The 15684-nt window shown below is 34.8% G+C and overlaps 1 protein-coding gene across 6 annotated transcripts in view; it reads right to left on the reverse strand.

Moving 5' to 3' along the window:
- poe (E3 ubiquitin-protein ligase-like protein poe) overlaps positions 1–15684 on the reverse strand; it is a 133652-nt gene that overhangs the window by 52151 nt on the left and 65817 nt on the right. For 4 of the 6 annotated variants that reach the window (XM_071589166.1, XM_071589148.1, XM_071589132.1 and 1 more), the window contains exons 38-47: positions 14710–14805; positions 13495–13754; positions 13255–13412; positions 12302–12463; positions 10683–11001; positions 9524–9707; positions 8552–8737; positions 7740–8129; positions 6129–6239; positions 4543–4865 (exon numbers count right to left, since the gene is read on the reverse strand). In XM_071589166.1, coding sequence (XP_071445267.1) covers positions 4543–4865; positions 6129–6239; positions 7740–8129; positions 8552–8737; positions 9524–9707; positions 10683–11001; positions 12302–12463; positions 13255–13412; positions 13495–13754; positions 14710–14805 — 2189 coding nt within the window. The remainder of the gene's footprint in view (positions 1–4542; positions 4866–6128; positions 6240–7739; positions 8130–8551; positions 8738–9523; positions 9708–10682; positions 11002–12301; positions 12464–13254; positions 13413–13494; positions 13755–14709; positions 14806–15684) is intronic. The other 2 variants (XM_071589141.1, XM_071589156.1) reach the window with 2 other exon arrangements.

A 15684-nucleotide genomic window follows, 5' to 3' on the forward strand; every position in this document is an offset into this window, starting at 1 on the left:
GATGTGAGCATTATGAATGCCTGTGATTTGTTGACTAACTACCTGGAATCTGGTGAACTTGGGATAAAGACTATGTGTGACCGGTGTAAAAGTAATGGCATGGTCCTCAGCAATAATAAAACACATATGATGTTTTTTTTTCAAAGGTGGTGTTTAACTAACAATTTTGACTTTCACAGTAGGATGTAAGATACCACGGTAGTAGAAAATTTAAAAGTTTTAAGGTTACATATTGAAAAACATCTTAAGTGGGATGAACATATCTTCCAGGCGTGCAAGAAAATTAATTTAGTTTACTATCAGATATCAATTTTAAAACACACTAAGTTTAAATGCCCTAAAAATATTATATCATGGCTTGTTTTGCTATGTAACTTATTATGGAATGGCAATCTCGGGATCATCATCCTCATTACGTCAAGTATTTTTAGTTCAGAAAAAAATAATAAGACTCGTATGTAATCAACCTTATTGTACACTTTTTGAATATTTGGAAATATTAACTGTACCTTGCATATATATCTATCATGCTGTGATCTATTCTGGGAAAAACGCCACTGACTTTACAATGAAGAACATTCATCACTGTCATAATACCAAAAGATGTAAAGATATACATGTGAAAACATCAAACCTGTCTACGGTAGCTTAAGGATCAGCATCAATGAGCAAAAAATTGTTTAACAATCTGCCTAACCATTTAATAAATGAGACAAGAATTGCATTATTCAAGAAGAATATACTTGCGCATCTGGTTAATGAGTGTTATTATAGTGAAAATGAATATTTATGTAAAACTTAAAGAGCATATTAGTTTTTTGTCATAATTATACTTGGTATTTCCATTTGGGAATAATGTGATCTATTTTCTAAATTTTTCTGCGATGCTTAGTTTCTGTAATTATTTTAATATTATCAAAATATATATCAAAAGTGACCATTTTCCATGCCTTTACAACACTATACTACTTAAGGTTGAATGCCTTTAGACTTAATTTATAGGGAGAGATACATTGTATGCATGCATTGGCTGTGGCGCGACATCCCTAAGAGCCCAACACCTATTAAGTTTTGCATTAACATTACATGTGAGATGAAACAAAAGGTGCAGCATTGCATACATTTACGATTTCTTTGGGATTTTTTTAGGCAGTACTTTCAACAAAATATTAGAACACTGTCGCTTTGTGATTCAAAACAGTGAAATTACCAAAATTTGTAATTAAGGTAACTATTTTCTACGCCTGATGCAGGAAAAAATACTCTTTACTAAGGTTGATTATGGCAAACCGGCTTGTGCTTATAGGTCGATGTTATACAAAGTACTCCAGTGCACAAGATGCAAGCCGATTTTAGAGCAACTTTAAAAGTAAAAAAAGCGCATCTTATGGCCCAGGAAATATGGTACATCTTTATGATATACCCTTCTGGCCAGATTAAAATTTTTTATATTGAAACTTTAACTGTATGAATGCAGAATTTACACACTTTACTTGAATTTACAACATTTTTTGTACGAATCAACATTAAGTTTTTTGGTGAAGTGCAGTAAAAAATATCAAGAAATTACTGAAATGTTGACAGCTGTTTACAGTGATAATGCTATGAAGAAAATATCCATTTTCAATTGGATTAAGCATTTTAAAGATGGCAGACAAGACTCCATGGATGATGCAAGGCCAGGACGACCTTCAACCACCTGTGTTGATGACAACATTGATCATGTGCAGTCCCTTGTCCTCACTGATTGTCGAAAAACTGTCCGAATGATAGCTGGTGAACTGAATTTAGGAAAATCAACAGTGCACACTATTTTAACTGAGGATGATGGATGGATCCTTTACCATGACAATGCACCTACACATTCAGCATTGATTGTCGGACAATTTCTGGCAAAAAATTCAATCACCATCCTTGATCAATCCTCCCCTCCTTTGCCAGATCTCGCCCCCAGCAACTTTTTCCTATTCTCAAAATGCAAAAATGTGAAAGGGAAATCACTGGGAATATGCGGATACAATAAAGGAAGGAACGACTAGAAAACTAACTGCCGAGGACTTTCAAGGGTGCTTTAAACAGTGGAAAAGAAGATGGAATAAGCGCAGAGCAACAAATGGAGAGTACTTTGAAGGTGACAAAATTGACGCAGACTAAATTGTCCAAAATAAAGTTTTTATGGCCTCAGCTCACGTATTTATTAGACAGAGTAGTTTACTAGTGGCTATGCCCAGCTTCGCCAAACCAATGAAAATGAAACAATGAGGCAAATAGGGAAAAAGGATATATGTTCTATTGCTAAAAACACACTCAAAAATGTAATTTAATTAAGCCAATATAAAGTACCCTATTAAAAAACCTAGGGAAACACTGATCTGTGATCAACACAGAAAATGTTATGAATTTACAACACAGTTAAATTAAGGAGATTCATTTGACACTATGTGACTTAATTACTAGTAAATACACTCTTACATTCAACTCATAAAGATATGTAAGAAATAGATATTTAACTGCTAATACTTCATTGATTTTAACCACTGTAACAACATAATTTAGTAATTAATTTTTAAAAAACATAAGCAATTGTAATCAAGTCCCGGTAATGTTGCTATATGGAATTGCACCAGAATAAAATATTCATTAAATATACTATTTTGTTATGAGGATGTTTGCATGAGAGATTTTATTCAAAGTTGCATTAGTCATTATGAAAAAATGAACTGTAAGTTGAGTATTACATAACTATCCTTGAATGTCTTTTTCTTGCATACTAGAATTTTATTTTCTGCAAATTTACTTACATCTATCAATCCTGTTCCTTTTTTAAAACTTTTAAGTTATATTATATTAAGCAAAAATGAAAATAACATACAGTGAAACCTCAAAATTATGTTCTGGAGGGGACTAATAGAGGAATTTATCGAATCAATAGTCAGGCAAAATTGAAGTTAGGTAATTACAAAATAAAAACAGCAATCTGTTAGCATAAACAAGTTAAATAAATTTTAATGAATACATCCTGACACCTACAAACAGGAATTAAAACTGTTCTTAAATAAATTAAGACCATTATAAATTTAAGTAAAATTACAATACCATTATTGTATCACTTGAAGCTTTTCACAACAGCTGGTGCACACTGGGGACATGGTAGTCCAGCGGGTAGTGTGCACTGTATAACTGACCCAAGGGCTTGGGTTTGATTCCTGAAGAAACATCTATGCACCCTCAACTTCAGCCAAGCTGTGATTTTTTTGCGTACCAGATCTTCCTGGGAAAGCTTAGGTGGTACAGGGAACTGGCCACCCTACCCTTAGATGAGAATTTAACATGCCAAAGGGCTTAGTACAAGGTGAAATCTACTCTCGCCTATCAAATTGACATTTTGGCTGATAACTGTGGTAGGCCGGTGCATAACATTTATTGCTTTTTTCATCAAATATTGAGTGTCTTGAGGAAAGACTTAACATATTTCTTATTTTTATTGTCATCTTTATAGTTACATACATCAGGATTTAAGAGGTAACTTTTTTCTTTTTTATTAAAATGACAATAAATGTAAAAAAAAGATAAGTGTTCCTAGTCTTTGATTGGAGCTTATTCTCTATGGCTATGTTCAGATTCTATATTTAAATATTCATCTCCCTGGGAAGCTCCCAATATAAGTGCTCACATTTTGTAGAAAATCCAGCATATTAACATCATTATGTTTTTATTTTCTTTTAACCATTTCATTGAAATGTAAGTTAATATTAAAAAGAAATAACATCTTTAACTTGGACAGCTAATCCCTGAGGAGTTAATTTAGTAGTTCAACAAAACTATGGAAACAACATGGAATTCTCTTGGAAAAATATGACACTTCAATACAGCTCAGGTTCAAATGTCAGTGAACTGTTTCTAAGACCATGTAAATAACTGATTAAATATAGTATGCATTATGAACAAATTTTTTCAACACTAATTTTAATGGGCAAATATGCATAAAACAAACAAAACATGGTTACAAATACAACTAGAAACATTTTCAAAAATCTGCTGGTCATATTCGTGGGAGAGTTTCAATTTATGTCAATTCCTAACTGAGAAATGCAAATTTGAGATCTTACTTCATTAAATAAAGAACTGCCTGGACTGTGCATGAATTAAATGAATTAAGGATTACATAAATTTAGGGTGAATAAATTTGAGGTTTCACTGTATTTGTATACTTACCTTATCAAAAAGAAGCACAGAAGCATTCTACCACATTGTGTGGCAGCAGATAAGCAAAAAAACATATTAACTACTTGCAAAGGAGATGTTTGCACAGAGCAACAAAAACCACACAGAAGAACCAAGATAATCATATCAAAGTGGTATTGGAATCATTTTTTATTTAAAGAGATGGTGCTTTCCAGTTAACCAACCATATCCATAATTTCAATCCTTGAAATTTAAAATCATCCTTTTAAGGGTTAAAAAAATGTAATGTCATTTCCTGAATTCCATTGTATAATAAATATGACTGCATTTTGAAACTTATCTAGACTTGAAACTTACTTGCAAAGCCTGTCCACTGATATGCTGTAAGCCAGTAAGTCCCTGCAGACCTTGAAGACCCTGCTGGAGACTGTGCTGAAGGTCGGATGAAGAAGATGATGATGAAGGTCCCCCTCCACCACCTCCACTGCCTCCACCACCTCCGCCCTCATGATCTTGGAGGCTAAGAGCAATGGCCAGTTCAACCATAGTCTCATCATCTGCATCAGGTGGAATATCCAGGAGGGGAGGGAAGCCATGATGCCCACCACCTCCACCACCACCAGCAGCAGCTCCTAGTAGGGCTTCCAATGAATTTAGGCCACCAAGACCTCCTGATGCACCTATGAAAGGACATAATTACAGCATGGACTCCTGCTTTAAACACCACACAAACTATTTAAGTAACCCTTAATTTTATTATGCCAACTCCAAAAATATAAATTCTGTAATACTATCCATCATAAGGACACAAAAATACTAGCATTCATTTTTCCTGAGATTAGCACAAAAGTAGTGGCTTATTACTTAAATTTACAATTATTCTCAAAATTGTCAGTAGACAGGTATATATATGCATGCAGTGCAAAACCAACAAGGAAAAAATGCAACACAAATTCCATGTACTTCCACATCACAAAGTTTACTTAACAAGTCGATTCACAGGAATAAAAGCAAAGTAATCTCAAAACAAAATTCAACCTACAATCTAAAATGCTGTCAAAGGTACAGGTTCTCCCCTTTTAAGATGATTCATAAGTAAGGCACGACTGTTTCAAAACCTGATAACCTTCCATAGTCCACATTACCCTCGATTGGTGCATTCAGAAAATGAGAAGACTTATCCAATCCTATGAACTACCACCTAGCAACTGGCCTCAACATACACAAGACATTAACGCCCATCTTCAACACCTTACACTGCTGCATGTCCAACCCGAGTGGTAGGTATGAGCAGAGGGTCTCAACTGAGGAATGATAGAATGTAAGGACAACTTGCTTATTGTTAACAGTATTTGAGCTTCATTTCCTAACCACTCAGCAATACCCTCACTCCACCGAAACTGCCAGATTTTTTTCTTTTTTAACCGAGGCCTGTTCCTTGACAATTTTGTGAACATAAACTATCCCCTCAAGGCAAATTATTTTAATATTCATCTCCTTCACTCATCTAAATATTCTCTATGCCAATAATGAGAGAGAGGTCCTCCCACCTTTTAGACAAGGAAGACATTTTTGGACTTCTTTCCCACTAATGGCATTTGAGAAACAGATTTAATCTCATTGAACTCCTGGCCTCCTACTCTGCATATAATCCTATACTGTGTTCTCAAAAGCATTACAAATAATATCCACATTCACAAAAATTAGCCATCTATTCCTCCTCCCCTCCAAGTGCTCCTCCCCTCCAAGTGCCCCTCATCAATCATTTCTTACCCTCAGAGCCTCCCTCATCTTCTCTGAATTCAATTTGTGCCCATTTTTTCCTTTTCTTACGACAGATATTACTCTTTCTTTGGTTCAATTGTCAAAAAAATCTACTTTTTCAAACTAACAAACCAAAACTGGAGGCCAAGGGTATGAAATATTCTGTAAAAATAACTCGCCTGCTTCAGGTGGAAGGAGAACCATGGGATCAACATCAAATGTTGAATCCATTTCGACTGATGGATCTGTTTGGGTTGGCTGCACTATTGGATCCATTTCTCCAAGTCCGCCTGAAGTCAAAATAATGACATTAACATAGCAAAATGAAAAAATGAATTTTATATAAATCACTTTTCTTTGCTTATCACAAGAAAACGATTACTGATAAGAAATTACAGCAATCATGTCCTTCTGATTACAGAAATGTACGGAATTTGGGTTGCTGCCAGTCCAGAGGAAGTTCAATTGACAGTATTTATGAAGAAAAATGAAAGTGACATGGTAGCCAAGGCAGAAGGTACCTACCTAAGAAGGGATGTGCATTTTTAAGCATTTAAATGGAGGAAAAAAATCATCTGAAATACCCCTAAATTGATAGCAGATGAATGAAATCTCTTTAGAATTTCTTATAAATTCAAGGCTTTTACTTTTACAATGTATAAACAAGCAGAATGTATTGAGGAAATTCTTATGAACCATTGCTTCAACATTAAATAGAGCCAATGAATAACAAAATTATTGCTGCCACATGGGGGTAGATGAATCAAGCCACAGTTATTTCCAGTGGCACTTAAGGTCAAATTGCCATATATTCAATTATGTACATGGATGCTGACTTCTCTCAGTACCACAACAGGCATAAAAAGCAGGGTATGATGTCATTATGAAAAATACAATGCAGAATGGAAAGAAAACATAGCTTTAGACGGTTATAACCCTTTCCTTATTCCAATTAATTTGGAAACATTCAGACACACTGCACCTTTTACTGAGGTACAATTTCCAATTTCTTTGGCATTTTTAATTACTTTTAGTTTTTCACTTTCTGAAAAAGTCAACTCATTTTTACTCCCATTCATTTTAGGAACAATGTTGAAGTATATGCAAATCATTGCATAGTGAATTCAAATGTATCAATGCCTCTAGAAAAATGAATAAATGACGTAAACGATATGTGATAGAATGCTGGCTAGTTCCTATTAGCTTTGAAAGGAAAGCAAAGAAACCATAAAGCCACACCTTGATCCATGCTATGATACAGGGTCTGGGAGAGAGGGAGGATTGAACAATCTATACTGGTGACTTCTGAGAAGAGTAGGGAGATAAACGAGGGGATTAAATGAAATCGTTGCAGGCATTATATGGTGGAAATGGAGCATATTAATGATCAAATAATAGTATTTTTCTGTAGCAAATTTATTACCAATCAGATTTCAATGTACTCTAGCATCTTCACACCACTTGAAGATGATGTAGAATACAGAAATTGGTAATGGAAATACATTTTTAACTAATGGAAAATAACTATTGTTTGGTTATTAATAAGGGAGGGGCTAAATTATGGAACCACTTTTTTGAGGAAAAAGGTCCATGTGGCAAACGGGTTTATGTAGTTTTTATTTAACTGGCAGTTTTATAAGTAAGGACTTCATTATCATACTTAATAGATATTGTACATCTCAATCATGCCAAAAAATGTGTAGTTTCTAGGACTTTAATCATATCATTTTTTATGATGGGCTTTTGCTAGCAAGTTTTGTGAACTCCATAATATGGAAATAGTACCTTACCTTGGCTAGAGGAAGAAAATGCCACTGAAGACATGGATGATGACGAGCCACTACCTCCTCCACCAGCCCTCCGACGTTCCCTCTTACGCACCATTGCAGTAGGGGGTTGCTGTGCTCCTCCAGCTGCAGCACTTGATTGAGAGGAACGTGGAGTCTGTGCAGGCTGTGGAGGAGGAGGTGGTGGAGGAGGTTGAGTTGGAGAGACGTGCCGGGGCCTTAGTGTTCGCACAATGGCATGCTTAGCTGTGAATGAGATGGCCGGGTCTGGACAGAGAAGCATTTTCATGTATGCTCTGGCAACAATGGGAATGCTGTATACTGGATCCACCATGATAAATGCATGAATTATTTCAACACACCCAGAGACCACACTTTCCACATGCGTGAGACCTGTTGAACAAAAATAATATGAATAAACAAGAAAGATTATGATCAGACAGGTTAGAATGTGAGAACCTTACCCTTTAAAACTTATTAAATTCAATAAATGGAACAAAATGGATTAGAGAATTAGTATTTAATGGGGGTTTCCCTCTTAGGGCATCTACTGGTTTATCACACTGGTCATTCATATATTTATAAAAAGTTATCAAAGTATAATGATGAAAAAATCTAAACATCAATAAGTAGTTAGTAATTTGAATGACTGCTCAAAAGGAATTTAGGAAAAGGAGCTGTATTCCAAAATACCAAAATTTGACTTCCAGGTTTTTTCATTCATAAACTTTCCGGTCAATAACTCACCCAGTTTTATCGTTGCATTTTCATTTACTGGCATGCACACAGAGTACTTATTTAAAATAATAAATTACCTGGAATACAAACTGGAGCAAGAGCCAAGTTACTAGGCTGTGCTTGGTGTAAACGCCACATGGCATCCATTAGCTTCTCAATGAAATGTTTTTCAACAGGTGTTGAGGGCTGCTTGTCACTAGTTCCCTCTCCTACAGCCTTCTTTTTTTCATCAGTTTCATCTTCCCAATCTCCATCACTGTCTTCTGAATAAATAAAATATTTAATTACAACCTATTTTGCAAAAAATACTTGTATTCATGTAATTATTTTATTGTCAGGATTGATCTCCATATGAATCAATACAATAAAATTTCAAATTTACATTTATGAAAACCTGGAATTAATCTAAAATCTCACCACTCACAGGGAATGACAGGCCAATTTTTATTTTCCCCTGGTATCAAATATAAATCTCAGTTTGTATGTTTATATTCAGCATTTTGATTATTTCCTTACCATGGTCAATTTTTAATAAAACATTATTGACCACAAAAATTCTTTCACGTATTAAAGTCAAAATTATACATGATTGAAAGAAAAATGACTAGTCCCTTGGGCCATTTAATAGTTTGCAAACCATAAATACATATTGTGAACTACTAGAGCTGAATAAACTAGGATCAACTAAGGTAGTTGATATTTAAACTAAATTTAATACATAAATCTACATGAAAAATCTCAATCAAATTTTTCACTATTTCAAATTTTGCATCTATTTACACATACAAATTGATGGTGATAATATATATTCATTATTTTATTATAATCCTGGGATATAATTAATTTTTAAAACATCAAAATATACTTCAGAAATATTTTTAAGAAATGAGGGAAGTTGAGAAGGGTGGGAAAAGATCACAATGCAAGTAGTGAGATGTCATGCTGATAGAAATTAAATGCTACATTATAAAAAATATAAAGACAAATTACTTCACTGCTGTAAAATAATGCTATACATTTACTTTCTTGGAGGAAAAATAGGTAATTACCATGAATTGATTTATCTTCTCTTCTTCCACCATTAAAACTCACTAAATTTAATGGACGTGCCACTGCAACACCACGTGCCATTAAAACGAGTCTGAAAAATACCTCTGCATCCAGATCCTTAGGATCTGCAAATTCCATAAGGGTAGCAAAAGATTCTCGAACATGAAACAAAACAGAACCATCCTGTGAACACAAAATACATAGTATTAATTTTCCAATAGAGATAGTTTCAATATAAACAGACATTACATAATTTTCTTAAATGAGAATAGGAATTAACAGTGTTGTTCAAGTTATGAATTCATCAAATACGCTATTCTTTCCAATTTTTCAAGCCATTTAATATTTGGCATGATAATATAAGTCAAATTTTTACATAGCAAACCCCATTCACAGCCTATCATTTAATCAAATCTCTTTTTAGAAAGAATTTATTCCATGGGTCAGGCATTTATGTTTTTCAGATCATTATTCATTGCTCATTATACAGTGATGCACATAGAAACAGGCAGATACATTCAGCATTGAATGTACACAAATGCCAGGTGGAATACAATGGCTATACTCTCAATTTCTCAATTACTTGAAATCATGGTATTTCATATCGGTTCATATGGCAGCAAAAGTTTTCACGAAATTCCTAGGATTGCCGGCAAAATTTCTATTGGTTGACATATGTGTAGATAAATTAATGCCTGGGCAAAATAAAATAAAATGAAAGGATATTTATAAAATATGGTTTGAGGATTTGGAAAGCACAGCCTAATGGATTTGCAATTCATTTTCAATCAATGGATATTCACCTGATCCAAATTCTGCCCTTCACATGAATGGAAAAACTTAATAAATTTTAAGACCACAGGTTGGAAAAAACTAAATACTTAGTTATAAAATTTACTTTACCCCTAAATAATAATAAATATATGCTAAACATTATACACAAAATTGGAGGTCATTGCAGCTGAAGGGGGTTACATTTAATAATGTTACTCTTGACAGATACCACTACTTGAATGTAAAAGGATTTTCATTTTCATTTGTAAAACCCTTTGTTTCCTTAAAAGATTTTCCACATGAATAATGTTCATACATAATTGGAATTATACATAATGCAAGTGCTCACACCAATCATTTCCACAATATCAAAAACATACTAACCTTGTATTCGTGGTAAGCAGCTCTGGTGGGGTGAAGTGCAGCCAGTAATGCCTTGGCTCGCATTTGTACAGATGGCGGTGTTGGCATAGTCAGAAAATGAGTGGCTACCTCAAGGGCCTCCATCCTGGCAGCCTCATCTTCCTCTGGCAGAACATTTGTCGCATCTTCTTCACCCACTTCCTCCTCTTTCTCTTCCTTTGCTCCTCCCTCAGCATCTTCATCGCCAACAGGAATGCTTGACCTGGGTTTTACAGCATCCTTCTTCCCACGAGCCAACATGAAGCAACCTTCCAATACCTCTAGTACACCAGAAGTCATCCTGCATCAGAAATTAACAAAAATTTCAATTCTGTTGAATTTTATGGGTTATATATTTAGTAAAATTATGAAGTTCTCTTGATATACATGGTTGGATTCTATCTTCATTGTGAATGAAACATGAAATTCGCCTGATGAGCGATTAAATCTGACAAATTTTACAGAGATTTTGCTCCTTATTAGGCCATTCTATAAAGCAAATGTGGCATATTTCCAGGGTAAAATTTATTACTTACAATGATTATTTCAAATTATTTAAATGCCGATTTAAAATGCCTTTCTTTGCAACTAAAAATGCTCAGCTTTTCAGTGGATGTTCAAAATCTCTCTATCCTGTCTCCCCTTTCTGAAAGAGGCTATCAATTCTGCCTCCAACGTCTACCCTTCCTCGGAGTCACAACTCAAGACACTGTGACCTAGCCTTCTATTTCATCTACCCAGGTAATAAATGGTTTCGAGCAAAAAAGTTAAGGAATCAATAAAATACTCACGCCTGACAGTAAGTCATATGATTGGCACACACTACCTATGAGCACACTTCTATCCTCTTATAGGGACAACTAGTAGTTTGTAGTAGCTTATAAATTTTGATCACTCACTATACTATGATTTCACTTATGCACTCAATCTAATTCCATTTAACCTCTCTGAAGAACCAAATACACCCGAAGTCAGCATCGGTTAGAATATCTTAACATGATTTTCACATTAAGTAAAAAATTACCATCCTAAACACAACACAGCATATAAAGTAGTCATAGTTTTTAGGAGAGATGACCTACAGCTGAAGTCATTTGCACCTTTAGGGATGGACAGTAGAGGGATGAAGGGATGAGAGAAACCCAGCATCGGCATTAGCCTTCTCTTATTAAAAGGCGCCAAGAACTTATCGTCCCATCCTATGGACGGCGTACTCACTCAAAGGGCCCTACACAAAGCACTTCAAGTAGATCAGGATACCACTGAAAAATATCTGCCGCTGCCAGGAATTGAACCTGGACCCTCTCAGGTGGGAAGCCTGTATGCAAGCCACCGCTCCATCTCGAACCCCAGCATAGACATGTCCCCATGAATCTATCATTGTGCTTAGAAATACAGCAACTTTGGTCGCACCATCTGGACTTTTTTTGGACCAAACAATATTCATAAATTTTATCCATGAAATATTATGCACAAGAAATGGAGTTACTTCTTAAGGGGAAATTCGTCAGAGTCAGTAATTTGAAAAGTAAAAATAAAATCTTACGATATCATCACCAAGCTTTATTAGATTATTCCAACTACTACTTGGGTTCCAATACCTTTCCAGTGAAGTAAGAGGGTGAGATGAAGATGATGATGATAATCCTGCTTCTCCTTCAGTAAGGCCTCCACCAGTCACAGGTGCCGTCATATTTTGTACACTTCCATTTCCCTCTTCGGTTTCTTCAAGCCAGCCAAAAGCCTCCTTTGTTTTCCCATACCTAAGAGAAATGTTTACCAAAATTACTAAATGTTATTCTTTTTGATTCCCTACAATAGCCAACATCATCGATACATTTGACAACCAGCATCAGTGTTCACCTTAGATTAGATGGGCCCAATATAAATGAGGATATCCTACATTAATTTTTAGCAAGAAAGAAAGCAAAAAATAATAAGGTGCCTCTCCATAACAAGCTAGATAAATTGCAACTTGGCCACACTTTTTTGTGATAGTACTGTCAGTTTAAGAAGCTGCTGCTGAATTAATTTGATTTGATAGAATAGTAATTGGGTACGGCAATTTTATATTAGCCCATTTACAATGAAGAATTTCAACTTTCAGGGCTACAGAATCAGAAGGGTGGTGATATGAAAAGCAGTATAACCAGCAGTGGCCAACGAAAATAGTTAAAAAATACAATTTCAAGTCTTGCACGACATTTGGATCGCATAAATATCATGTTTTGATTTTCATTGATGGAATCAGTTTTGAGTGCACATTCACACAGCATAAGCACTTGTGCATCACACCAGTGTTGTGCAGGTTAAATTCCAGGATTCATTGTCTTAGAAAACAAGATGGTTGTTATTTTCAACCCATAGCAAGTGGAAAACATGTCTTATTTACAGACAACTACACAACTTTGCTTCAGAAAGATTTATTCTTCCAAAGTAACAACATTAAAAATCTAGCAGCTTTCATTCTATCCTGTCAATACCCGCAAAATCTTTTTACAAAATCCCTTCACATTTAACCTTGTAAGAGAAAAGAATAATCAACAACACATACACTTTAATAGAATCCACCATGGTGATAGATTCCGGGTCGGGGGATGGTCCAAAATTAATTACAAATCTCCGATCAGCTTGCAGAGACTCTTCTCGTGTAAATGGAAAATCAAACCAGCGGTTGCGCATCACAGGGGTATCCTCACTTCGGTCAAATACCTAGGAACAAATAATTTTTGTTACATAGGGAACAAAATCGTTACATAAAGCATAGAAGACAGCATTTGAAAAAGTAATTTACCTCCACATAAGCAGGTGCTCTTAACACATCCTGATTACCTAAGAGCACTCTGAAACCTGTCATAACCATGGATGGATCAGAATTTGTCACAACTAGTGAAAAACCAGCAGATCTTGTTGAGGCAATGTACATTCCAGTTGTGTTAAGACGATGTTTAATTTGCTGTGTGTTGTATACTTGTAAAACATCAGTTCCACCAAATTCTACATCTGGCATAGCAACACAATGCTCAAAGAAATCCACAGGGAAGGTCACTGCACCTATTATTAAAATATGGAAATTTTAGGCAATTAAAACAAACATATTGAATAGAAAATGCTTGTTGATTAATGAACATTATTCACATATGTGTATCTCCAGCACTTCCAAAGAGCAAATAACTGATTTCAAGCCAACATTGACTGTTCACAGACATCTGAATTTCTATAAGGTACCAGCTAAAAATAAAGTCCTACACCAACACTATTGCATTAAATCGAGTTGAATACTAAATTTGGAAAGGCAGATGGAAAGATGTTGGCTTTGAAATGATTACTGATGATATTTGATTTGGATGAACACATAATCCTAAAATAAAAAAGTCCTGAACATAATATCTGGGAATACCTCAAATAGCATTGTGAAATATGTTTCATGCTGTCATCTCAGTATCATTTTTTTAAATCAGCATTTCAGCAAGCCATTAACAGAGCTAAGCCATAATTTTGATAATGACAGCAGCAAAATGAAGTTCCAGGCATTTGCCCATAATTTTATCATTAAGTATTCTTGAATACAAAGCAAATTTACTATTGACAACATGAATGTCCTAGTATGATGTTCAAACTGCTATATGAGTCACTACAAGACCAAAACTTTGCGAATAATATATAAATTGCAACAAAAGTGCAAGAGGTCTTGAGTCTGCCTATGATTTACGAAAGCCACTAACTTTCAAATATTTGAACATTTTAATTCTGAATTGAAGCAATTAAAATCATAAAGAAAATTCTTGATTGCAGGAGCTGAAAAAATTCCAACAAAGATATTTCTCTTTTTAGTTTTTTAAGAAATACTCATGTCTTGTGAAGGCAGATTTTTTCCTTTTTATTAGTTTCATTATGATAAATTTTCACTGAATCATGGATTATATCACAGCTAAGCTATAAACTAAATGGTTTCAATTCACCTGATCAAAAAAGGTCTACTAATCCAACCATATACTTCATCTCTTACCAGCTGGTTTCCCTGTTTTGACAGTCTTTTTCTTTCTTGATGGCCTTGAAGACATCATGAAATTAGCTGCCTGTACACTTGGAGACAGCCAGTAACCTGTGAAAAAATTTAAAACAAGGCTGTAGAATTTCATAATAGCATTTTTACAGTACCCATTACAAGTGTGTTCAATGAATGCAATTGAGGACAATAGCCTTAAATCACTACTTGGCAACCTAAGAAGAGAAGGCAGATTTCCACAGGTTGCATTTATGGGTAATCTCATCAGTGGTAAAGAATTAAGTTTTTCTAATATCATATTTCAAAAGAAAATGTTTAAGACTTAATGGTATAAATAAAAGAATATTCATTAAATGAAGTTGCATTGGGTACACACATGCATACATTCAAGTCAAAATCATAGCTTAGGATAATTGTCTAATTTTACTCAATTTTGCATATACATTAATACACTCATGTGTTGTCCATGTCATAAGTAGACATTCCAAAAATGATGTCAGCAGTGAACTAACAGTGTATCTCTAGTTAATGCATAATGGATATAATGTATTCAATGCATTCTGCAGCTTCACTCAGGTGCATTCTAACTTGTGAATGAAGGGGATATATTTGAACACTTTCTGTCCTTGATGTTATGTATTTTTCAAAATTCCATACCGCTTGAATTGTGGTAAAGCTAGTCAAACAGCATAAAGAAATTGCAAGAGAGAGAGATTTAAGGAGATTGCCGGAGAGCCTTTAACTTGGGCCGCAAATTGGCAAATGAGGGGGATTTGGAGGCACTTAATGCACTACAAATATCTTGTAGTGGAGAAGGCACATGTAAGAAATTCTTCCCACCTGAGGGGATGACATCCTGATCAAGAAAATCTCACCATTTGATTTTTTAATTTCGCTGTTCAATAGATTTCTCATATAGGTAGCATTAACTTGATCAAGAGAAATCCCTTAAGAGTAATTAGTGAGAGATTTAAG

This window comes from Hetaerina americana, unplaced genomic scaffold (assembly GCF_022747635.1).
Source record: "Hetaerina americana unplaced genomic scaffold, ioHetAmer1.1.p SCAF_1, whole genome shotgun sequence".
In the NCBI taxonomy this organism is placed as follows: domain Eukaryota; kingdom Metazoa; phylum Arthropoda; class Insecta; order Odonata; family Calopterygidae; genus Hetaerina; species Hetaerina americana.